Raw genomic sequence first — 25,764 nt, 5'->3', positions numbered from 1 at the left:
CCGGACTGTGCCGCGTTCCTGGACAGTGCTGCTCTCCGAGACAGTGCTGCGCTCCTGGACAGTGCAGCGCTCCCGGCCAGTGCTGTGCTCCCAGAGAGTACACCGGTCCCGGACAGTGCAGCGCACCCGGACAGTGCTGCGATACTGGACAGTGCAGCGCTCCCAGGCAGTGCAGCGCTCCCGGACAGTGCAGCGCTCCCAGACAGTGCAGCGCTCCCAGACAGTGCAGCGCTCCTGGACAGTTCAGTGCGCCTGGACAGCGCACCGCTCCCGGAAAGTGTGGCGCTCCCGGACAGTGCGGCGCTCCTGGAAAGTGCAGTACTCCAGGATCGTGCAACACTATCGGACAGTGCAGTGCTCTCGGACCGTGCCGTGCTTCCGGACAGTGCAGCGCTCTCGGACAGTGCCGCGCTTCCGGACAGTGCAGCGCTCCCGGACAGTGCAGCACTCCCGGACAGTGCAGCACTCCCGGACAGTGCAGCGCTCTCGGACAGTGCCGCGCTTCCGGACAGTGCAGCGCTTCCGGACAGTGCAGCGCTCCCGGACAGTGCAGCACTCCCGGACAGTGCAGCGCTCCAGGACTGGGCAGCGCTCCCGGACAGTGCAGCACTCTCGGACTGTGCCGCGCTTCCGGACAGTGCAGCGCTCTCGGACAGTGCCGCGCTTCCGGACAGTGCAGCGCTCCCGGTCAGTGCAGCACTCTCGGACAGTGCAGTGCTCCCGGACAGTGCAGCGCTCCCGGACAGTGCAGCGCTCCAGGACAGAGCGGCGCTCTCGGACAGTGCAGCGCTCCAGGACAGTGCGGCGCTCCTGGACAGTGCAGCGTTCCGGGACTGTGCAGCGCCCCCGGGCAGTGCAGTGCTCCCGGACAGTGCGGCGCTCACGAACATTGCAGCGCTCTCGGACAGTGCAGCGCTCTCGGACAGTGCAGCACTCCAGGACAGTGCGGCGCTCCTGGACAGTGCAGCACTCCCGGACAGTGCAGCTCTCCCGAAAAGTGCAATACTGCTGGACAGTTCAGCGCTCTCGGACAGTGCAGCGCTCTCGGAGTGTGCGGCGCTCCTGGACAGTGCAGCGCTCTCGGACAGTGCAGCGCTCCCAGACAGTGCAGCACGCTCGGACAGTGCAGCGCTCCCAGACAATGCAGCGCTCCCGGACAGTGCAGTGCTCCCAGACAGTGCGCCGCTCCTGGACAGTGCAGCGCTCCTGGGCAATGCAGCGCTCTCGGACAGTGCAGCGCTCCAGCTCAGAGCGGCGCTCCTGGACAGTGCAGCGTTCCCAGACAGTGCAGTGCTCCCGGACAGTGCGGCGCTCACGGACAGTGCAGCGCTCTCGGACAGTGCAGCGCTATTGGACAGTGCAGCGCTCCAGGACAGTGCGGCGCTCCTGGACTGTGCAGCGTTCCGGGACTGTGCAGCGCACCCGGGCAGTGCAGTGCTCCCGGACAGTGCGGCGCTCACGAACAGTGCGGCGCTCTCGGACAGTGCAGCGCTCTCGGACAGTGCAGCGCTCCAGGACAGTGCGGCGCTCCTGGACAGTGCAGCACTCCCGAACAATGCAGCTCTCCCGGAAAGTGCAGTACTCCTGGACAGTTCAGCGCTCTCGGACAGTGCAGCGCTCTCGGAGAGTGCGGCGCTCCTGGACAGAGCAGCGCAACTGGACAGTGCAGCGCTCTCGGACAGTGCAGCCCTCGCAGACAATGCAGCGCTCCCAGACAGTGCAGCACTCCTGGTCAGTGCGGCGCTCCTGGACAGTGCAGCGCTTCCGGATAGTGCAGCGTTCTCGGACAGTGCGCCGCTCCTGGACAGTGCAGCGCTCCTGGGCAATGCAGCGCTCTCGGACAGTGCAGCGCTCCAGCTCAGAGCTGCGCTCTTGGACAGTGCAGCGTTCACGGACAGTGCAGGGCTCCCAGACAGTGCAGCGCTCCCGGACAGAGCGGCGCTCTCGGACAGTGCAGCGCTCTCGGACAGTGCAGCGCTCCAGGACAGTGCGGCGCTACTGGACAATGCAACGCTCCGGGACTGTGAAGCGCTCCTGGGCAGTGCAGTGCTCCCAGAAAGTGTGGCGCTCACGGACAGTGCAGCGCTCTCGGACAGTGCAGCGCTCTCGGACAGTGCGGCGCTCCTGGACAGTGCAGCGTTCCGGGACTGTGCAGCGCTCCCGGGCAGTGCAGTGCTCCCGGACAGTGCGGCGCTCACGAACAGTGCAGCGCTCTCGGACAGTGCAGCGCTCTCGGACAGTGCAGCGCTCCAGGACAGTGCAGCGCTCCTGGACAGTGCAGCACTCCCGGACAGTGCAGCTCTCCCGAAAAGTGCAATACTGCTGGACAGTTCAGCGCTCTCGGACAGTGCAGCGCTCTCGGAGTGTGCGGCGCTCCTGTACAGTGCAGCGCTCTAGGACAGTGCAGCTCTCCCAGACAGTGCAGCACTCTCGGACAGTGCAGCGCTCCTGGACAGTGCAGCGCTCCTGGGCAATGCAGCGCTCTCGGACAGTGCAGCGCTCCAGCTCAGAGCGGCGCTCCTGGACAGTGCGGCGCTCACGGACAGTGCAGCGCTCTCGGACAGTGCAGCGCTATTGGACAGTGCAGCGCTCCAGGACAGTGCGGCGCTCCTGGACTGTGCAGCGCTCCGGGACTGTGCAGCGCACCCGGGCAGTGCAGTGCTCCCGGACAGTGCGGCCCTCACGAACAGTGCGGCGCTCTCGGACAGTGCAGCGCTCTCGGACAGTGCAGTGCTCCAGGACAGTGCGGCGCTCCTGGACAGTGCAGCACTCCCGGACAATGCAGCTCTCCCGGAAAGTGCAGTACTCCTGGACAGTTCAGCGCTCTCGGACAGTGCAGCGCTCTCGGAGAGTGCGGCGCTCCTGGACAGAGCAGCGCAACTGGACAATGCAGCGCTCTCGGACAGTGCAGCGCTCCAGCTCAGAGCTGCGCTCTTGGACAGTGCCGCGTTCACGGACAGTGCAGGGCTCCCAGACAGTGCAGCGCTCCCGGACAGAGCGGCGCTCTCGGACAGTGCAGCGCTCTCGGACAGTGCAGCGCTCCAGGACAGTGCGGCGCTACTGGACAATGCAACGCTCCGGGACTGTGAAGCGCTCCCGGGCAGTGCAGCGCTCCCAGACAGTGCAGCACGCTCGGACAGTGCAGCGCTCCCAGACAATGCAGCGCTCCCGGACAGTGCAGTGCTCCCAGACAGTGCGCCGCTCCTGGACAGTGCAGCGCTCCTGGGCAATGCAGCGCTCTCGGACAGTGCAGCGCTCCAGCTCAGAGCGGCGCTCCTGGACAGTGCAGCGTTCCCAGACAGTGCAGTGCTCCCGGACAGTGCGGCGCTCACGGACAGTGCAGCGCTCTCGGACAGTGCAGCGCTATTGGACAGTGCAGCGCTCCAGGACAGTGCGGCGCTCCTGGACTGTGCAGCGTTCCGGGACTGTGCAGCGCACCCGGGCAGTGCAGTGCTCCCGGACAGTGCGGCGCTCACGAACAGTGCGGCGCTCTCGGACAGTGCAGCGCTCTCGGACAGTGCAGCGCTCCAGGACAGTGCGGCGCTCCTGGACAGTGCAGCACTCCCGAACAATGCAGCTCTCCCGGAAAGTGCAGTACTCCTGGACAGTTCAGCGCTCTCGGACAGTGCAGCGCTCTCGGAGAGTGCGGCGCTCCTGGACAGAGCAGCGCAACTGGACAGTGCAGCGCTCTCGGACAGTGCAGCCCTCGCAGACAATGCAGCGCTCCCAGACAGTGCAGCACTCCTGGTCAGTGCGGCGCTCCTGGACAGTGCAGCGCTTCCGGATAGTGCAGCGTTCTCGGACAGTGCGCCGCTCCTGGACAGTGCAGCGCTCCTGGGCAATGCAGCGCTCTCGGACAGTGCAGCGCTCCAGCTCAGAGCTGCGCTCTTGGACAGTGCAGCGTTCACGGACAGTGCAGGGCTCCCAGACAGTGCAGCGCTCCCGGACAGAGCGGCGCTCTCGGACAGTGCAGCGCTCTCGGACAGTGCAGCGCTCCAGGACAGTGCGGCGCTACTGGACAATGCAACGCTCCGGGACTGTGAAGCGCTCCTGGGCAGTGCAGTGCTCCCAGAAAGTGTGGCGCTCACGGACAGTGCAGCGCTCTCGGACAGTGCAGCGCTCTCGGACAGTGCGGCGCTCCTGGACAGTGCAGCGTTCCGGGACTGTGCAGCGCTCCCGGGCAGTGCAGTGCTCCTGGACAGTGCGGCGCTCACGAACAGTGCAGCGCTCTCGGACAGTGCAGCGCTCTCGGACAGTGCAGCGCTCCAGGACAGTGCGGCGCTCCTGGACAGTGCAGCACTCCCGGACAGTGCAGCTCTCCCGAAAAGTGCAATACTGCTGGACAGTTCAGCGCTCTCGGACAGTGCAGCGCTCTCGGAGTGTGCGGCGCTCCTGTACAGTGCAGCGCTCTAGGACAGTGCAGCTCTCCCAGACAGTGCAGCACTCTCGGACAGTGCAGCGCTCCTGGACAGTGCAGCGCTCCTGGGCAATGCAGCGCTCTCGGACAGTGCAGCGCTCCAGCTCAGAGCGGCGCTCCTGGACAGTGCGGCGCTCACGGACAGTGCAGCGCTCTCGGACAGTGCAGCGCTATTGGACAGTGCAGCGCTCCAGGACAGTGCGGCGCTCCTGGACTGTGCAGCGCTCCGGGACTGTGCAGCGCACCCGGGCAGTGCAGTGCTCCCGGACAGTGCGGCCCTCACGAACAGTGCGGCGCTCTCGGACAGTGCAGCGCTCTCGGACAGTGCAGTGCTCCAGGACAGTGCGGCGCTCCTGGACAGTGCAGCACTCCCGGACAATGCAGCTCTCCCGGAAAGTGCAGTACTCCTGGACAGTTCAGCGCTCTCGGACAGTGCAGCGCTCTCGGAGAGTGCGGCGCTCCTGGACAGAGCAGCGCAACTGGACAATGCAGCGCTCTCGGACAGTGCAGCGCTCCAGCTCAGAGCTGCGCTCTTGGACAGTGCCGCGTTCACGGACAGTGCAGGGCTCCCAGACAGTGCAGCGCTCCCGGACAGAGCGGCGCTCTCGGACAGTGCAGCGCTCTCGGACAGTGCAGCGCTCCAGGACAGTGCGGCGCTACTGGACAATGCAACGCTCCGGGACTGTGAAGCGCTCCCGGGCAGTGCAGTGCTCCCAGACAGTGTGGCGCTCACGGACAGTGCAGCGCTCTCGGACAGTGCAGCGCTCTCGGACAGTGCGGCGCTCCTGGACAGTGCAGCGTTCCGGGACTGTGCAGCGCTCCCGGGCAGTGCAGTGCTCCCGGACAGTGCGGCGCTCACGAACAGTGCAGCGCTCTCGGACAGTGCAGCGCTCTCGGACAGTGCAGCGCTCCAGGACAGTGCGGCGCTCCTGGACAGTGCAGCACTCCCGGACAGTGCAGCTCTCCCGAAAAGTGCAATACTGCTGGACAGTTCAGCGCTCTCGGACAGTGCAGCGCTCTCGGAGTGTGCGGCGCTCCTGGACAGTGCAGCGCTCTCGGACAGTGCAGCGCTCCCAGACAGTGCAGCACTCTCGGACAGTGCAGCGCTCCTGGACAGTGCAGCGCTCCTGGGCAATGCAGCGCTCTCGGACAGTGCAGCGCTCCAGCTCAGAGCGGCGCTCCTGGACAGTGCGGCGCTCACGGACAGTGCAGCGCTCTCGGACAGTGCAGCGCTATTGGACAGTGCAGCGCTCCAGGACAGTGCGGCGCTCCTGGACTGTGCAGCGCTCCGGGACTGTGCAGCGCACCCGGGCAGTGCAGTGCTCCCGGACAGTGCGGCGCTCACGAACAGTGCAGCGCTCTCGGACAGTGCAGCGCTCTCGGACAGTGCAGTGCTCCAGGACAGTGCGGCGCTCCTGGACAGTGCAGCACTCCCGGACAATGCAGCTCTCCCGGAAAGTGCAGTACTCCTGGACAGTTCAGCGCTCTCGGACAGTGCAGCGCTCTCGGAGAGTGCGGCGCTCCTGGACAGAGCAGCGCAACTGGACAGTGCAGCGCTCTCGGACAGTGCAGCCCTCCCAGACAATGCAGCGCTCCCAGACAGTGCAGCACTCCTGGACAGTGCGGCACTCCTGGACAGTGCAGCGCTTCCGGATAGTGCAGCGTTCTCGGACAGTGCGCCGCTCCTGGACAGTGCAGCGCTCCTGGGCAATGCAGCGCTCTCGGACAGTGCAGCGCTCCAGCTCAGAGCTGCGCTCTTGGACAGTGCAGCGTTCACGGACAGTGCACGGCTCCCAGACAGTGCAGCGCTCCCGGACAATGCAGCGCTCCCGGACAGTGCAGCACTCTCGAACAGTGCAGTACTCTCGGACAGTGCAGCGCTCCTGGACAGTGCAGCGCTCCTGGGCAATGCAGCGCTCTCGGACAGTGCAGCGCTCCAGCTCAGAGCGGCGCTCCTGGACAGTGCGGCGCTCACGGACAGTGCAGCGCTCTCGGACAGTGCAGCGCTATTGGACAGTGCAGCGCTCCAGGACAGTGCGGCGCTCCTGGACTGTGCAGCGCTCCGGGACTGTGCAGCGCACCCGGGCAGTGCAGTGCTCCCGGACAGTGCGGCGCTCACGAACAGTGCGGCGCTCTCGGACAGTGCAGCGCTCTCGGACAGTGCAGTGCTCCAGGACAGTGCGGCGCTCCTGGACAGTGCAGCACTCCCGGACAATGCAGCTCTCCCGGAAAGTGCAGTACTCCTGGACAGTTCAGCGCTCTCGGACAGTGCAGCGCTCTCGGAGAGTGCGGCGCTCCTGGACAGAGCAGCGCAACTGGACAGTGCAGCGCTCTCGGACAGTGCAGCCCTCCCAGACAATGCAGCGCTCCCAGACAGTGCAGCACTCCTGGACAGTGCGGCACTCCTGGACAGTGCAGCGCTTCCGGATAGTGCAGCGTTCTCGGACAGTGTGCCGCTCCTGGACAGTGCAGCGCTCCTGGGCAATGCAGCGCTCTCGGACAGTGCAGCGCTCCAGCTCAGAGCTGCGCTCTTGGACAGTGCAGCGTTCACGGACAGTGCACGGCTCCCAGACAGTGCAGCGCTCCCGGACAATGCAGCGCTCTCGGACAGTGCAGCACTCTCGAACAGTGCAGTACTCTCGGACAGTGCAGCGCTCCTGGACAGTGCGGCGCTGCTGGACAGTGCAGCGCTCCCGGACAGTGCAGAGCTCTCGGACAGTGAAGCGCTCCCGGACTGTGCAGGGCTCCCAGACAGTGCTGCGCTCCTGGACAGTGCAGCGCTCTCGGACAGTGAAGCGCTCCCTGACTGTGCAGGGCTCCCAGACAGTGCTGCGCTCCCGGACAGTGCAGCGCTCTCGGACAGTGAAGCGCTTCTGGACAGTTCTGCGCTCTCGGACAGTGCCATGATCCCAGACAGTGCAGCGCTCTCGGACAGTGCAACGCTCCCGGATAGTGCAGCGCGATAAATACCTGGATGTTTGTAATGAAGAGTATTGATCCACCAACAGCCAAGAGAATGAGCGCAGGAAAGAGCAACACTGCGGAGGCTGCAAAAATGAGGGAGTCAATGTAAGAAATCTGAGTCATCTTCAGAAGCAATCAATAATTGAGTGAAAAAGGGAGACCAGCCCATCGCGTCTTCACCGACACATGGGAAGCACCTACCCCTTTATCCCATCCCATTTGCCAGCAAGAGGCCCATTGCCTTGAATGTTACAGGGCACCAATTACTCCTCTTTTTAAAATCTGTCAAGCAACCCGCTTCAGGCACTCCATTCCAGACCGTCACCACTCTAAATAAAACCATTTTTTTGTCAAAAATCCCCCAAATCTCCTGCCCCTCAAGTTCACAGTGTGTCTCCTCGTACTAAAAGGAACATCTACTTCCTCTCCATGACCCTCGTTATCTTGTCCACCTCCATCAGGCCACCCCTTCAGCCCTCTCTGCTCCAGAGAAAACAAACCGAGCCTATCCAACCTCTCTTCGTAACTGAAATGTTTCATTCCAGATAATATCCTGATGAATCTGGCTAATTTACCTTTATTGTCCAAAAAAGATTAGGTAGGATAACTGAGTTAGGGGGATAGAGTGGGCTTATGTCGCGTGCTATTTCCAGGGATCAGTGCAGACTCGATGCGCTGAATGGCCTCCTTCTGTACTGTAAATGCAAACTTCCTAAATGTATTCACCGCAAACAGAGTAGGATATTTTTTCAAAGTATCTTCCTTCATTCAATATGAAAACCCAGGCAGACAGTTTCAGTGAAGATGGTCAAAGCAAGTATTTTTCTAAAGAACCGCCCAGAGCTTTAATGGTTCAGATTCTCCTATGAGCGATTAGGCCAAGGGGATAGCCACAGATGTGTTAAAGGCAGTGCAATAACGTCTCTTTAGCCTTTCCAACCGAAGCATTGTCGGAGACAGGGCGAGGAATAGTTGTTGCAGGTGCCGGGGTTTAGATATTTCAGTAAGCTCAGCGAAGGTGGTAAGAGAGGGGGAGGGGTGGCATTGTTAGTCAAGGACAGTATTACGGTGGCTGAGAGGACATTTGATGAGGTTCGAATACTGAGGTAGTATGGGCTGAGTTAAGAAACAGGACTGTAGAGGTCACCCTGTTAGGGCTTTTCTATAGGCCTCCGAAAAGTTCCAGAGATGCAGAGGAACATAGATAAGCTGCAGAGCTGGGCTGACAGGTGGCAAATGGAGTTTAATGCAGAAAAGTGTGAGGTGATTCATTTTGGAAGGAATAACAGAAAGGCAGAGTACTGGGCTAATGGTAAGATTCTTGGTAGTGTGGACGAGCAGAGATATCTCGGTGTCCATGTCCATAGATCCCTGAAAGTTGCCACCCAGGTTGAGAGGGATGTTAAGAAGAAGTACGGTGTGTTAGCTTTTATTGGTAGAGGAATTAAGTTTCGGAGCCATGAGGTCATGTTGCAGTTGTACAAAACTCTGGTGCGGCCGCATTTGGAGTATTGTGTGCAGTTCTGGTCGCCACATTATAGGAACGATGTGGAAGCATTGGAAAGGGTTCAGAGGAGATTTTCAACAATGTTGCCAGGTATGGAGGAAAGATCATATGAGGAAAGGCTGAAGGACTTGAGGCTGCTTTAGTTTGAGAGAAGAAGGTTAAGAGGTGACTTAATTGAGGCATACAAGATGATCAGAGGATTAGATAGGGTGGACATCGAGAGCCTTTTCCCTCTAATGGTGATGTCCAGCACGAGGGAACAGAGCTTTAAATTGAGTGGAGGTAGATATAGGAAAGATGTCAGAGGTAGATTCTTTACTCAGAGAGTAGTAAGGGCGTGGAATGCCCTGCCTTGCAAAAGTAGTCGACTCGCCAACACTAAACGCATTCAAATGGTCAGTGGATAGGCATATGGACGATAAGGGAATAGTGTAGAGGGACTTTAGAGGGGTTTCACAGGACGGCGCAACATCGAGGGCCGAAGTGCTCGATGTAATGTTCTATGTTCAATGTATTGTGTCCCACGGCGAGCGGGCAGCCACCCTCACGTGTACGGTTAGCAAGGAAAAGGAATGGTGACATCTCCAAACCTCATGATGTCATCAGCTCCAATCGCTACCTTTACCGTCACCATGCTGGCTGAAATAACTTTTGATTTTTTTTGTACAGATTATTTTTATATAATTGAATATTTGAGCATTTTTATTTTTATTATCAATTTGTGCTGGTGTATTGATGATGGGGTGGCTTTGATTCGTTGTCGGTTGGCAAATTGCCCGCTTTTGGTGATATGTTCTTTCTTGAGATGGACTGACATCAGGTGAATGTCGTCAGGGTTGCAAACGAGGCGGAGGGAATTCAGGGAACATAAATATCGGTAGGGATAGTGAGGATGGTTTCAATGTGGGTTGTGAGCATTGTCCAAATAGGATGCAGTGTTTGGTAGTAGATGGAAAGTATTCCGCATGCAGGTCGGTGACCAGTGGTGTCCCGCAAGGATCTGTTCTGGGACCTTTGCTCTTTGTGGTTTTCATAAATGACTTGGATGAGGAAGTGGAAGGATGGGTTAGTAAGTTTGCCGATGACACAAAGGTTGATAGAGTTGTAAATAGTGTTCAGGGGTGTTGCAGGTTACAACAGGACATTGACAGGATGAAGAGCTGTGCTGAGAAGAGGCAGATGGCGTTCGACCTAGAAAGATGTGAAGTCATTCATTTTGGGAGGTCGAATTTGAATGCTGAATACAGGGTTAAATGCAGGATTCTTGGAAGTGTGGAGGAACAGAGATATCTTGGTGTCCACGTACATGGATCTCTCAAAGTTGCCACCCAGGTTGATAGGGTTGATAAGAAGGCGTAAGGTGTGTTGGCTTTCATTAACTGAGTGATTGAGTTTGAGAGCGGCGAGGTGTTGCTGCAGCTTTATAAAACTAATTAGACCACACTTGGAATATTGTGTCCAGTTCTGGTCGCCCCATTGTAGGAAGGATGTGGATGCTTTGGAGAGAGTACAGGAGATTTACCAGGATGCTGACTGGACTGGAGGGCATGTCTTACGAAGAAAGTTTGAGGGAGCTAGGGCCTTTCGCACTGGAGCGCAAAAGGCAGAGAGGTGACTTGATAGAGGTGTACAAGGTGATGAGAGGCATGGATAGGCAGAGACATTTCCCCAGAGTGCAAACGGCTGTCACGAGGGGACATAATTTTAAGCTAATTGGAGAAAGGTATATTTGGTATTTCAGCGGTAGGTTCTTTACATAGAGAGTGATGGGTGTGTGGAATGCACTACCAGCAGAGGTGGTGGAGTGAGTGTCATTAAGGACATTGAAGCGACTCAGCCAGGCACATGGACAGCATTAAATTGACGGGGTCTAGGTTAGGTTGATCCTAGATTGCGATAAATGGACGGCACAACATCGTGGGTTGAAGGGCCTGTACTATGCTGCACTGTTCGATGTTCTATGTTTGGATAGTGGATAGTGTAGAGCGTGTGTAGGTGGGAAATGTGGGTCGCTGGGGCTGGGTTTTGGCAAGTACTGTTGGACGGTGAGTACACTTTGGGACCTGTTCAGATAAATATCCAATTCCATCTTGAATGTATCAATCCCAGAGGCAATCATTGGACTTGTACTGAAACACATGTCATTCCTGACCGGATCTGCCCACTTCGTGAACGTTTTTACTCAGGTTGTCATAGTTTCTGTTCCAAATGCCTTAAATCTGTGACCACTTCTTTTTAGATATATATAAATTTAGCGTACCCAATTCATTTCTCCAACTAAGGGGCAATTTAGCGTGTTCAATCCACCTAGCCTGCACATCTTTGGGTTGTTGGGGCGAAACCCACGCAAACACGGGAAGAATGTGCAAACAACACATGACAGTGACCCAGAGCCGGGTTAGAACCTGGGCGCCGTGAGACTGCAGTGCTAACCACTGCGCCACCGTGCTGTCCCTCAATCTGTGTCCACTTCTTCACGATCATTCCACCACTGGAAACAGATTATTTCTATGTACTTTTTATAGCCCTCATTATTTTGAATAGCTCTCAACAATTTCCTCCAAATAATATTTGCTGCAATCTTTCCAATCGATCTGCTCTGCGGAATTCCTAATTCCCTCAGTCATTTTGGTGAATGTATTGATGCTCACTCTGTTCACATATTTCTTTAAGTGTGGCGCTAAGGTTTGGAGATGGAATTGCAGTTGAGGCTGAACCTGTATTTTGTATATGATATGATGTTGGATGTCGGGGTTGGACTGGGCTGAGCACAAAAATATGTCTGGCGACGCCAGGTTAAAGTCCAACAGGTTTGTTTCAAATCAGTAGCATTCGGAGCACTGCTCCTTCCTCAGGTGAATTAAGAGGTAGGTTCCATAAATATTTATATAGACAAAGTCAATGATGCAAGCCGATACTTCGCAGATAATTAAGTCTTTACAGAGCCAGAGAGTGGGTAACCCCAGGTTAAAAAGGAGCGAATTATCTAATAATAATCGCATATTGTCACAAGTAGGCTTCAATGAAGTTACTGTGAAAATCCCCTAGTCACCAAATTACGGCGCCTGTTCGGGAAGGCCGGTACGGGAATTTAACACGCGCTGCTGGCCTTGTTCTGAATTACAAGCCAGCTATTTCGCCCACTGTGTTAAACCAGCCCCTTGAATCGACCGGTAGTTGGCAGAATCTGTCTGTCTATCTGTCTGTCTCTCTGTCTGTCTAGCAATCTATATATCTATCTATCTGTCTATCTGTTTATCTATCTATCTATCTGTCCATCTGTCTGTCTATCTATCTATCTGTCTATCCATCTATATCTACTTATCCATCGATTTTGTCCATCTATTTATCCACCGTGTCATGTAACATTCTGCTTTTATCAATCTATCTATCTCCTGCTTCCTCTCCTCCAAATGGATCAGATCATTGTTTTCTCATTTCCATCATGGAAGTTACTGAATGAAGATGGACTCACCAGCGGTTGAGAGGGCGATCATCAGTGCGGCTGCGGTATAAAATGTTCTGGAGAATTAAGAAGAAATTTGCTTTAAACTGCATCATTTGTGCCGTCCCTTCTCCTTCCCATCACGCCCCTCCCACTCCGCCCACGAATGGAATACCCATAAATTCCTAGTTATGTTGTTCCTCTATCGCTTCGGGAATTACCAAAGTTCTTCACAGCCAATGACAGTGAGAAACAAGGATACGTAATGCAGAAACCAGCTGAGCAATATTTTGTGAATGTCGCTGTCGATCTGAATATATGTATTGTCTCTGAGCACTCCATTGGGAGGCATGCGGGCATTAGAAACATAGGAATGAGGAAAGTATTCCTCAAGGTTCCCGAGAGATGTGAGAGGAGAGTTGCCTGAATTGCCCCAGGGACGATGGACTTCATTTGATGTGGAGACAATCGATGATTATTCTGAAAGCGTGGATGGTTCTGGGTAAATTGAACCGAAGTGAAAACAAGCAGAGGGAGTTTTGATGGAATATGGAAACTGCAGCCTCTTAGCTTCCTCTTCAGCGAATATAGGGACTGCCAATCCAGGATGCGTCCCCACCCACAGCACGTTTTTCTCAGCACAGAGTTGAACTTGGTACTACTAAATACCCTCTGAAGGAGGCTCTCGCGACATGTAAACTAAAATAATCAGGAAAAACTTACATGGCCAGGATCCTGGTCACCATGGTCCCGATGAAGTCAAACAGAACACCGCTGGGAAAAGCAAAGAAGCTAAAAGCGAAGGCGGCGATGGTGAAGATAAGTGTGAAACGATCGGCCTGCAGATCGCAGCCAATTGAGTGAGGATTAATAGGAACTGGAGGGGGATAGAAAGCAATTGAAAAATTAAGAAAATAAAATTTTTAAAAAATAAAGTTAGAGTACAATATTTTTTTCAGTTAAGGGGCAATTTAGCGCAACCAATCCACCTGCACTGCACATCTGGGGCGAAATTCTCCGACCCCACGCAGGGTCGGAGAATTGGCGGGAAGCGGCGTTATTTCCGCTCCCGCAGGTTTTCGAATTCTCCCGCCGGTAAAAAACCGGCGTTGTGCAAATCCCGCCGGCAGCCTGTGAAAACAGCTGGCGCCGGCGGGATTTCATTTTTTTTGCACTGACCTTAAATCTCCGGCCCGGATGGGCCGAAGTCCCGCCGACGTGGCCACGGGTCACGTCGGCGAAAATCACAGTTGATTTAAAACGGCGTCAACCATTGATAATGGTTGACGCCGTTCAGTGTCGGGGGTGGGTTGCGGGATCGGGGGGGGGGGGTTCCGGCATCGGGGGGGGGGGGTGGGTTGCGGCATCGGGGGAGTGGGTTTCGGCATGGGGGGGGCATCGGGGGGTGGGTTGCGGCATCGGGGGAGTGGGTTCCGGCATCGGGGGAGTGGGTTGCGGCATGGGGGGGCATCGGGGGGGGGGGTGGGTTGCGGCATCGGGGGAGTGGGTTGCGGCATCGGGGGAGTGGGCTGCGGCATGGGGAGGCATCGGGGGAGTGGGTTGCGGCATCGGGGGGTGCGTTGCGGCCATCGGGGGGTTGCGGCATCGGGGGGGGTGGGTTGCGGCCATCGGGGGGGGGGGGCATCGGGGGGGGGGGTGGGTTGCGGCATCGGGGGAGTTGGTTGCGGCATGGGGGGTGCATCGGGGGAGTGGGTTGCGGCATCGGGGGTGGATTGCGGCCATCGGGGGGTTGCGGCATCGGGGGAGTGGGTTGCGGCATGGGGGGGGCATCGGGGGTGGGGGGGTGGGTTTCGGCATTGGGGGGGGGGTTTGGGGGCAGCGGCGTGCAGCGAGGGGGGGCGACGGATGCCCGGGGCCAACGCACCGTCGCCCCCCCCTCTGCACGCAGCTGCCCCTACCCCAACCCCCTCCCCTCACCACCCCTACCCCCCTCCAACGCCGCACCCCCCCCACCCCCCACCCCCCACTAACGCCGCACCCCCCCCCCACTAACAGAGGAAGGAAGGGGGGGAGGAGGGACGGAGGGAGGGGGGAGGAGAGAGAGGGGGGAGGAGGAGAGAGGGGGGTGTGGGTACCGGCGTTGGGGGGGGGACCCGGCGTTGGAGGGGGGTAGGTGTGGTGGGGAGGGAGGTAGGGGTGGTGGGGTTGAGGTAGGGGTGGTGAGGGGGGGGGGTTGGGGTAGGGGGCAGCGGCGTACAGGGGGGGGGTGTGCGACGGTGCGTTGGCCCCGGGCATCCGTCGCCCCCCCTCTCTGCCCGCCGCTGCCCCCAAACCCCCCCCCCCCCCAAATGCCGGAACACACCCCCCCCCACCCCCCAAAAGCCGGAACACACCCCCCAAATGCCGGAACACCCCCCCCCCAATGCCGGAACACACCCCCCCCCAAATGCCGGAACACCCCCCCCCCCCCAATGCCGGAACACACCCCCCCCCAATGCCGGAACACACCCCCCCCCAAAATGCCGGAACACACCACCAACCCCCCCACCCCCCAAAATGCCGGAACACACCACCAACCCCCCCCCCAAAATGCCGGAACACACCACCCCCCCCAAATGCCGGAACACCCCCCCCCCAAATGCCGGGTCTGTCTCTCTCCTCCTCCTCCTCCAAAATACGCCGGGTCTCACCACTCCCGCAGCTGGAGAAACTGACACGTATAGCATCAGTCAGCTGCTGGCCCCTCCGGGAACGGAGAATAGCGGCCTTAAAGAAGGCCCCGACGCCGGAGTGAGTAACACCGATTTTTTTCGCAGGCAACCCGCGTAACGAAGGGCCACGGAGAATCCAGCCCCTGGGTTGTGGAGGTGAGACCCATGCAGACAATATGCGCGTACCTGAGGGTGGGATCGAAACCATATCCTCGGCGCCGTGAGGCAGCTGTGCCACCCACGAAGAAAACAATATCTTTACCAAACCTATGATGACCCAAAGGTCTTTACTGCCGACGCAATATATTTGACCTGTAATCACGGTTATAGGAATTCAAACACCCCTCTCCTCTCTCTCTTCATCCGCTTAGATCTCTCTACATCAATCCCTCCTCTCGAAAACCTTCTTCTCACCCTCTCTATCCGACTCTCCTTCTCCTCTTTCTCCGATTAGCTAATCTAACTTTCTCACCACACCCTCATTGGTTTCACGATCTTTCTCCACCTGGTTAATTTTTCCGCTCTCTCCCTCTCTCCTCTCCCACTCTCCCTATTTGTTCACTTCTTAACTCTCGCCCCAAACCCTCCTGCGCGACCCTGGTCTCTCTCTTTATCGCCAAATCACATTCTACCTTCAGTCCCTTACTGCTCGACTACCTTCACTCTCTCCTTCTCTCCTATGTGGAGAGTGAACATAGAATAGGGAACAAGAGAGGGTTGGTTCTCTGTTCTTGCCCCATTCTCACCTTCTGCTTTGTCCCCATTTCTACCCCCTCTATCGCTTTCATCTCTTTCCTCTTTCATTGCCTTCCACTCCTTTCCTGGGTCTCTTACTTTCTCTTTTCCTCAAAATATCTCCATTGCTCCTGCTCCCCATCCTTCTCATTAACACAATCCCCACTACCATCCCACCCTCTCTTGTTCTCTATTCTCTGCTCACTCTCCCTCATTCTCTACCCCTTCATTCCTCCACCATATCTTTTACCATACGCTTCATTTACTTTACTTGCCTCCTTCACCATATTACTACTTTGGGTACTGTTCACCTCTCAACCCTCATTTGCTCTTTCTCTCATCTCCCAATCCACTTCCTTTCGTTATCCCCTACTATCTCTCTAAAATCTCACCATCTCTCTTCCTGTTTCTTCTCCTCCTCCCCCCTCCGAAGTATCATTCATTGCGCTTTCCCCCTCTCTCACCACCGGAACCTCCTTCTCTCCATTCACAATTATTATTTCACCCCTTTACCTCTTTCCCATTTTCATTTCTGCTTCCCTTATGCTTTTACTTCTCTAAATTTCCCCACCACCTTCTTTATATTTAATTCTTCTATCCTGCCACTTACCTGTCTCATGTTCTCCCTATTCCTCTGTTTCTCCTTCTTACTCTTATCCTTATCTCTCACTCTGACATTTGCATCCTCGCCTCGGTTTCTACTCGCCCTCTCGGTTTCTATACCACTTTGTACATTTTTCCCACTTCATGTCATTCCCTGCCTTTGAACTTGCCGCTCTCTCCATCTTACCCTGCTCCCTTCATTAATGTTGTACCCTGCTTTCGTTCCTATTTACCTTTACATTCCATTCGCTGACCCTTCTCATCTTACCTATCCACGGTCTTTCAATCATCCGTTATTTATTTTCCACCTCCCTCCTGCTCTCTTCCCATCTGATGACAAGTCCTCAGGACCGGATGGGATCTATCCCAGGTTACTGAAGGAAGCAAGGGTCGAAATAGCTACGGCCTTAACAAATATCTTTGCAGCATCCTTCAGCACGGGTGAGGTCCCGGAGGACTGGACAATTGCTAATGTTGTCCCTTTGTTTAAGAAGCGCAGCAAGGATAATCCAGGGAATTATAGACCTGTGAGTTTGACGTCAGTGGTAGGCAAACTGTTGGAGAAGATACTGAGGGACAGGATCTATTCACATCTGGAAGAAAATAGATTTATCAGTGATAGGCAGCATGGTTTTGTTCAGGGAAGGTCATGTCTTATAAACCTAATAGAATTCTTTGAGGAAGTGTCAATGTTAATAGATGAGGGAAGGGCTGTAGATGTCATATACGTGGACTTCAGTAAGGCGTTTGATAAAGTTTCCCATGGCAGGTTGATGGACAAAGTGAAGTCGTATGGGATTCAGGGTGTACTAGCTAAATGGATAAAGCATTGGCTGGGCAACAGGAGACAGAGAGTAGTGGTGGAAGGGAGTGTCTCAAAATGGAGAAGGTGACTAGTGGTGTTCCACAGGGATCCGTGTTCCGACCACTTTTGTTTGTGATATACAGAAATGATCTGGAGGAAGGTATAGGTGGTCTGATTAGCAAGTTTGCAGATGATACTAGAACATAGAACATAGAACATCACAGCGCAGTACAGGCCCTTTATCCCACGATGTTGCATCGTCCTGTGAAACCCTTCTAAAGTCCCTGTACACTTTTCCCTTATCGTCCATATGCCTATACAATGACCATTTGAATGCGTTTAGTGTTGGCGAGTCCACTATTGTTGCAGGCAGGGCATTCCACGCCCTTACTACTCTCTGAGTAAAGAATCTACCTCTGACATCTTTCCTATATCTACCTCCACTCAATTTAAAGCTCTGTTCCCTCGTGCTGGACATCACCATTAGAGGGAAAAGGCTCTCGATGTCCACCCTATCTAATCCTCTGATCATCTTGTATGCCTCAATTAAGTCACCTCTTAACCTTCTTCTCTCAAACTAAAACAGCCTCAAGTCCTTTCAGCCTTTCCTCATATGATCTTTCTTCCATACCAGGCAACATTGTTGAAAATCTCCTCTGAACCCTTTCCAATGCTTCCACATCGTTCCTATAATGTGGCGACCAAAACTGCGCACAATACTCCAAATGCGGCCGCACCAGAGTTTTGTACAACTGCAACATGACCTCATGGCTCCGAAACTTAATTCCTCTAACAATAAAAGCTAACACACCGTACTTCTTCTTAACATCCCTCTCAACCTGTGTGGCAACTTTCAGGGATCTATGGACATGGACACCGAGATATCTCTGCTCGTCCACACTACCAAGAATCTTACCATTAGCCCAGTACTCTGCCTTTCTGTTATTCCTTCCAAAATGAATCACCTCACACTTTTCTGCATTAAACTCCATTTGCCACCTGTCAGCCCAGCTCTGCAGCTTATCTATGTCCCTCTGTAACTTGTAACATCCTTCTGCACTGTTCACAACTCCACCAACTTTAGTCTCATCTGCAAATTTACTCACCAATCCTTCTACACCCTCCCCCAGGTCATTTATAAAAATAACAAACAGCAACGGCCCCAAAACAGATCCCTGTGGCACACCACTAGTAACTGGACACCAGTCAGAGTATTTCCCATCAACCACCATTCTTTGTCGTCTATCAGCTAGCCAATTTCTGTTCCAAACTGCTAAATCACCCTGAAACCCATGCCTCTGTATTTTCTGCTATAGCCTACCGTGGAGAACCTTATCAAACGCTTTACTGAAATCCATATACACCACTTCAACTGCTTTATCCTCTCCACCTATTTGGTGACCTTCTCGAAGAACTCAATGAGGTTTGTGAGGCACGACCTACCCTTCACAAAACCATGTTGACTATCTCTAATCAAATGATTCCTTTGCAGATGATTATACATCCTACGTCTTATAAACCTTTCCAAGACTTTTCCCACAACAGAAGTAAGGCCCACTGACCTATAGTTACCGGGGTTATCTTTACTCCCCTTCTTGTACAAACGGACAACATTTGCTATCCTCCAGTACTCTGGCACTATTTCTGTAGACAAAGATGACTTAAACATCAAAGCCAAAGGCGCGGCAATATCCTCCCTAGCTTCCCAGAGAATCCTAGGATAAATCCTACCCGGCCCAGGGGACTTATCTATTTTCACACTTTCCAGAATCGCTAACACTTCCTCCTTATGAGCCTCAAACCCTTCTTGTCTAGTAGCCTGTATCTAAGTATTCTCCTCCACAACTCTGTATTATTCCTGTGTGAATACTGACGAAAAATATTCATTTAGCACCTCTCCTATCTCCTCGGACTCTACGCACAACTTCCCACTACTGTCCTTGACTGGCCCTACTCTTACCTTAGTCATTCTTTTATTCCTGACATACCTATAGAAAGCTTTAGGGTTTCCTTGATCGTACCTGCCAAAGACTTCTCATGTCCTCGCTTGGCTCTTCTTAGCTCTCTCTTTAGAGCCTTCCTAGCTAACTTGTAACTCACAAGCGACCCAACTGAATCATCACGTCTCATCTTCACACAAGCCTCCTTCTTCCTCTAGACAAGTGATTCAACTGCTTTAGTAACCCATGGTTCCCTCACTCGACCACTTTCTCCCTGCCTAACAGGTACATACTTATCAAGGACACGCAGTAGCTGTTCCTTGAACATGCTCCACATTTCCATTGTGTCCATCCCCTGCAGTTTTCCTCTCCAGGCGATGCATCCTAAGTCTTGCCTCATCGCATCATAATTGCCTTTCTCTCAGCAATAACTCTTGGCCTGCGGTTTATACCTATCCCTTTCCATCGCTAAAGTAAACGTAATCGAATTGTGGTCACTATCACCAAAATGCTCACCTACCTCCAAATCTAACACCTGCCCTGGTTCATTACCCAGTACCAAATTCAATACGGGCTCGCCTCCTGTTGGCCTATCTACATACTGCATCAGGAAACCCCCCTGCACACATTGGACACAAACGGATCCATCTAAAGTACTCGAACTATAGTGTTTCCAGTCAATATTTGGGAAGTTAAAGTCACCCATAACAACTACCCTGTTATTTTCGCTCCTATCCAGAATCATCTTTGCAATCCGTTCCTCTGCATCTCTGGAACTTTTCGGAGGCCTATAGAAAAGCCCTAACAGGGTGACCTCTACATTCCTGTTTCTTAACTCAGCCCATACTACCTCAGTATTCGAACCTCATCAAATGTCCTCTCAGCCACCGTAATACTGTCCTTGACTAACAATGCCACCCCTCCCCCTCTCTTACCACCTTGCCTGAACACTGGAATATCGAAACCCCGGCACCTGCAACAACCTTTCCTCGCCCTGCTCTATACAAGTCTCCGAAATGGCCACAACATCGAAGTCCCAGGTACTAACCCATGCCGCAAGCTCACCCACTGTATTCCGGATGCTCCTCGCATTGAAGTAGACGCACTTTAGACCACATTCCTTCCTGCCTGTACACTCCTGCAACTTTGAAACATTACTCATGACCTCACTACTCTCAGCTTGTTGTGTACTGGAGCTACAATTCAGCTTCCCAATCCCCAGCTGAAATAGTTTAAACCCTCCCGAAGAGCATTAGCAAACCTCCCCCCGAGGATATTAATACCCCTGGTCCAGGTGTAGACCATCCCGTTTGTAGAGGTCCCACCTAACCCAGAATGAGCCCCAATTGTCCAGGAATCTGAAACCCTCCCTCCTGCACCATCCCTGCAGCCACGTGTTCAACTGCTCTCTCTCCCTAATCCTCGACTCACTAGCACGTGGCACGGGTAACAACCCAGAGATAATAACTCTGTTTGTTCTAGCTCTAAGTTTCCACCCTAGCTCCCTGAATTCCTGCCTTACATCCGTATCCCTTTTCCTAAGTATGTCATTGGTACCTATGTGGACCACGACTTGGGGCTGCTCCCCCTCCGCCTTAAGGATCCCGAAAACACGATCTGAGACATTGCGGACCCTGGCACCTGGGAGGCAAGATGGTGGAGTTGCAGATAGCGAGGAGGACTGTCAGAGAATACAGCAAAATATAGATAGATTGGAGAGTTGGGCAGAGAAATGCCAGATGGAGTTCAATCTAGGCAAATGCGAAGTGATGCATTTTGGAAGATCTAATTCAAGAGCGGATCATATGGTCAACGGAAGAGTCCTGGGGAAAATTGATGTACAAAGAGATCTGGAGTTCAGGTCCATTGTACCCTGAAGGTGGCAACGCAGGTTGATAGAGTGGTCAAGAAGGCATATAACATGCGTGCCTTCATCGGACGGGGTATCGAGTACAAGAGTCGGCAGGTCATGTTACAGTTGTATAGGACTTTGGTTATGCCACATTTGGAATACTGCGTGCAGTTCTGGTCGCCACATTACCAGAAGGATGTGGATGCTTTAGAGAGGGTGCAAAGGAGGTTCACCAGGATGTTGCCTGGTATGGAGGGTGCTAGCTATGAAGAAAGGTTGAGTAGATTAGGATTGTTTTCGTTGCAAAAACGGAGGTTGAGGGGGGACCTGATTGAGGTCTACAAAGTTATGAGAGGTATGGACAGGGTGGATAGCAACAAGCTTTTTCCAAGATTGGGGATGTCAATTACAAGGGGTCACGATTTCAAAGTGAGAGGGCGAAAGTTTAAGGGAGATGTGCATGGAAAGTTATTACGCAGAGGGTGGTGGGTGCCTGGAACGGTTTGCCAGCGGAGATGGTAGAGGCGGGCACGATAGCAGCATTTAAGATGCATCTAGACAGATATATGAACCGGCGGGGAACAGACGGAAGTAGACCTTGGAAAATGGGAGACAGGGTTAGATAAAGGATCTAGATCGGCGCAGGCTGGGAGGGCCGAAGGGCCTGTTCCTGTGCTGTAATTTTCTTTGTTGCTTTGTTCTTTGTCTGAATCTCATTTTTTCCACCCTCTACATCTATGTGTCTCCTCCCTGTCTGTTACTCTATGCTCTCTCTTCTTCCATCTCTTCTACCCCCTCAGCATCTCCACTTTTAAATTCCTGTCTCTACTGCCTCTTCCCACAGACATCCCTCTGCTCTTCTACCACATTCCCCACCCGCTCTCGATACCTCCTCCTCTGTCTCTCCATAGGAAACTCATACGATCCCTCTTTCTACATTTCGCATCATAATCTCCCCAACTCTCTCCCTCTTCACCACTTCCTCTTCCACCAGCTCTCCCATTTACCCTCCTGCCTTCAGCCAGTATTCTGGCTTCACCCCTTTTTCCTGCTACGTTCTCCTTTACTTCCTCTCCACCCCACATTTCTCTTCTTTTTGTGTCTGATCCTTTCACCTGTCAGACTTTATCTCCCTCGATTCCGTTCACTCCACTCCACAATTAGAAATATTGATGCAATTTCTCCCACTCTTTCCTTCCAGCTCCTGACTTTCTATTTCCCCACTCCACTGATCTGTGTTCTGAAGTTTACTGATGACTGTGTACTCTTTGCCTTTCCCATTTCTCTCTCTCCTAATTCACTCTTTCATTTGGTTTCTTTAGCTGTTTCACGTCGTCGAGAGCTTTACTCGATCGTCGTCTCTATCACCTTTGATAATTGACCTTCCTGCTTGCTGAAACTGCTGACCTTTCCTTTCTCTCTCCAATACCTCAGATGTTTGCACACCTCAATCAGCTCTACACCTAAAAGCCTGAACGGCCTGCACTTCACTGCAGTTGTTTACCACTGCATAATCTAACTAAATCTCCTTTGACATTGACCAACCCAGCTCATTCTTTCCAGAGGGCGGCGCCCAGTATTAGGAAAAGAAATCCAATTATTGCCAAAGCAGTATTTTATACTGGTTTATATTCACCTTTTGCATTGTACTTAATTCCCTGATTGAAAAAGAAAAGTGTGCGTATCACCGTCACGATTGCATGTGGAATGGGGGATTATTTGAAGACCCAGACACTGATGGAGTGGTTTTTGCTAAATGAAACCCAAATTTAATCTAACATGGAGTCAACCACTGCACAGTTGGAAGCTTTGTCTCTCTGCCCCTCGGTCTCTATTCCCTCTTTCTTTGCGTCTCTCTCTCTCTGTTCCATCCCTGCTCGCCCGGCCCACAGTACAACCAATCTGCAGACATCCGCACATTGCTGCACAAACTTACTGGAGGCATTCTTTGCTCCGCCACTGCTGGTGTTGTGGAGTGTGTCACAGAGGTCGAAGAAATATATATCCTCTTTCAGCACGAAGACGAGTGAAGCCCATCCGTAGATCACCCCTGTGAAGCACAGACATTCGAACAGCCCTGTGGCAAAGCACAAGTACAATTTGCACCTCTCTCCCAGAGACTGCATCCGGCCGAACTCGTGGTGAACACCCTTTAGGACAATAGAAACGTTTGATTACTCTGACTGAAAGGAACAGAACGTCCCATTTACACATCTGTCACCACGACATGACATCGCAAATAGTTCAGCAGAGAGTGCAGGGCATTCCCCTAGTGAAATTACTGAAATGAGATGGAAATGAAATGAAAATCGCTTATTGTCACAAGTAGGCTTCAAATGAAGCCTGTTCAGGGAGACTGGTACGGGAATTGAACCATACCGCTGGCCTGCCTTGGTCTGCATTCAAAGCCAGTGATTTAGTCCTGTGCTAACTCAGGCCCTAATTGCAGCACCCAATTTGTACAAAACCCCGACTCCACACGTTGCACGAATAAAATGTGAGATAATCTGATTCACATTAGTCTAGACAAGTGAGGAATAATGTGGCCTGGTTACCTGCAGAGAGCTCCACCTTGCTCTCCTCATTTGGGACCGTGGGATATTATACTATAACTCACAGGACACTACAGGTAAGGGTTAATTCCTATCTGGGCAGCACTCCATCAGTCTCGAGTCTCAAGTGTGTTGCTCCCACAGTGCTCTACATACAAAAGGTAATCAGTTTCAGCCCTGATCTTCAGCTCTGCACTGAACATACTCGATAATCGCGTTTCCTTGACCCTGAACCATTCAAATATAGAGCATTCCTGTACTGACCATTAAACCGTGCAGCGGTCCTTCAGTTCTGAAGCTCAGACTGTGCAGCTCACCTAAAGACCTCCGTGACCAATAGTCCAGAACTCACTAAGTATTGACCGTCCGCTGCTGAGGTGCGGAAAGCTCTCCCTGTGAGCTAGACCGTCGAATGTTCAGCCTCCTGCGCTCTAAATCGCGGACTGTGTAAAACTATCTCAGCAGAAGCATTCTTGAGCGTGGGTTGGCAAAGTCACTGGAGTGTCAGCCAATCACTCTGAGAAATCACTCTCACAAACGGAAAGTTGAGATTGTGGTTCACGTAAACGTGCGCCAACATCAACATGAGGCATACAACAGGCCTGCAGGTACCTACTGAGCCGCTGTAATGTGTGAAGCAGAGGAATGGAGGAGAGGGCTGAGAGAAGAAAAGAAGAGAGAATAGACCAAGAAAATGATAGAAAGAGAAGGGCGTGACGGTTGTTTGCATTTGCAAAGAGCCTGTAATAGTGCCTGGCATCCAGAAACTGTACAGTATGTGGAACGCAACCCCTCCTCCTCCGAAGAACCGTCCCTACTTCAACATGGAAATGTAGTCGTCATTGTTTGCAAAGCAAGATTACACAATCTGCTCACATATATTACCTGGCAATCTGGTCTGGAACATTGTTGCTTCAATGTTGAATGTTATAGCAGAGGGCATGTAAGCACTCCCTCTGTTCTTGTTTCAATGTAACCCAAGGGTATATTTTAATCACACATGGCAGACTTACCGAAATTAGGGAAAAATCTTCATTTATGTCCTGTCCAGAAAAAAACCCAGGATAAATCCAATCCGATAATGTGTTGCCCTGTGAAGATGCTTCTGATTGACAGACAATTGCTCAAATGTTTATTGACAATGTTAATCTACTGTGAAAGTTAAGAACAAAGAAGAAAAATACAGCACAGGGACATGCCCTTCGGCCCTCCAGGCCTGTGCCCTAACCCGAATATGGTACCAGAGGATTGGAGAGTGGTGAATGTCGTGCCCCTGTTCAAAAAATGGAATAGGGATAACCCTGTGAATTACAGGCCAGTTAGTCTTACTTCGGTGGTAGGCAAAGTAATGGAAAGGGTACTGAGGGATAGGATTTCTGAGCATCTGGAAAGACACTGCTTGATTAGGTATAGTCAGCACGGATTTGTGAGTGGCAGGTCTTGCCTAACAAGTCTTATTGACTTCTTTGAGGAGGTGACCAAGCATGTGGTTGAAGGTAAAACAGTGGATGTAGTGCACATGGATTTTAGTAAGGCGTTTGATAAGGTTCCCCATGGTAGGCTAATGTAGAAAGTAAGGAATGGGATAGTGGGAAATTTGGCCAGTTGGATAACGAACTGGCTAACCGATAGAAGACAGAGAGTTATGGTGGATGGCAAATATTCAGCCTGGAGCCCAGTTACCAGTGGCGTATCGCAGGGATCAGTTATGGGTCCTCTGCTGTTTGTAATTTTCATTAACGACTTGGATGAGGGAGTTGAAGGGTGGGTCAGTAAATTTGCAGATGATACGAAGATTGGTGGAGTTGTGGATAGCGAGAAGGGCTGTTGTCGGCTTCAAAGAGACATAGATAGGATGCAGAGCTAGGCTGAGAAGTGTCAGATGGAATTTAACCCTGACAAGTGTGAGTTGGTCCATTTTGGAGGGACAAATATGAATGCGGAATACAGGGTTAACGGTAGGGTTCTTGGCAATGTAGAGGAGCAGAGACATATTGGGGTCTATGTGCATAGATCTTCAAAAGTTGCCACTCAAGTGGATGGAGCTGTGACGAAGGGCTATGGTGTGCTAGCGTTCATTAGCAGAGGGATTAAGAGCCGTGAGGTGATGATGCAGCTGTACACAACCTTAGTCAGGCCACATTTGGAGTGCTGTGTACAGTTCTGGTCACATCATTTTAGGAAGGATGTGGAAGCTTTGTAAAAGGTGCAAAGGAGATTTACCAGGATGTTGCCTCGAATGGAGAGTAGGTCTTACGAGGAAAGTTTGAGG

At 53.0% G+C, this 25,764-nt stretch overlaps 1 protein-coding gene across 1 annotated transcript in view; it reads right to left on the bottom strand.

Moving 5' to 3' along the window:
* The window catches only part of LOC119968046 (solute carrier family 43 member 3-like), a 66,009-nt gene extending 42,068 nt beyond the window's left edge, over nt 1-23,941 (bottom strand). The window contains exons 1-5 of the mRNA XM_038801144.1: nt 23,757-23,941; nt 22,877-23,090; nt 13,057-13,210; nt 12,364-12,410; nt 7,388-7,464 (exon numbers count right to left, since the gene is read on the bottom strand). Coding sequence (XP_038657072.1) covers nt 7,388-7,464; nt 12,364-12,410; nt 13,057-13,210; nt 22,877-23,090; nt 23,757-23,759 — 495 coding nt within the window. The 5' untranslated portion in view covers nt 23,760-23,941. The remainder of the gene's footprint in view (nt 1-7,387; nt 7,465-12,363; nt 12,411-13,056; nt 13,211-22,876; nt 23,091-23,756) is intronic.
* Between the last annotated feature and the right edge of the window lie 1,823 nt (nt 23,942-25,764).

The sequence above is a fragment of the Scyliorhinus canicula genome, chromosome 6 (genome assembly GCF_902713615.1).
Source record: "Scyliorhinus canicula chromosome 6, sScyCan1.1, whole genome shotgun sequence".
Taxonomy (NCBI): Eukaryota; Metazoa; Chordata; class Chondrichthyes; order Carcharhiniformes; family Scyliorhinidae; genus Scyliorhinus; species Scyliorhinus canicula.
Note: the sequence above shows the minus strand (reverse complement) of the source record. Positions and strands in the feature narration are given on the sequence as shown.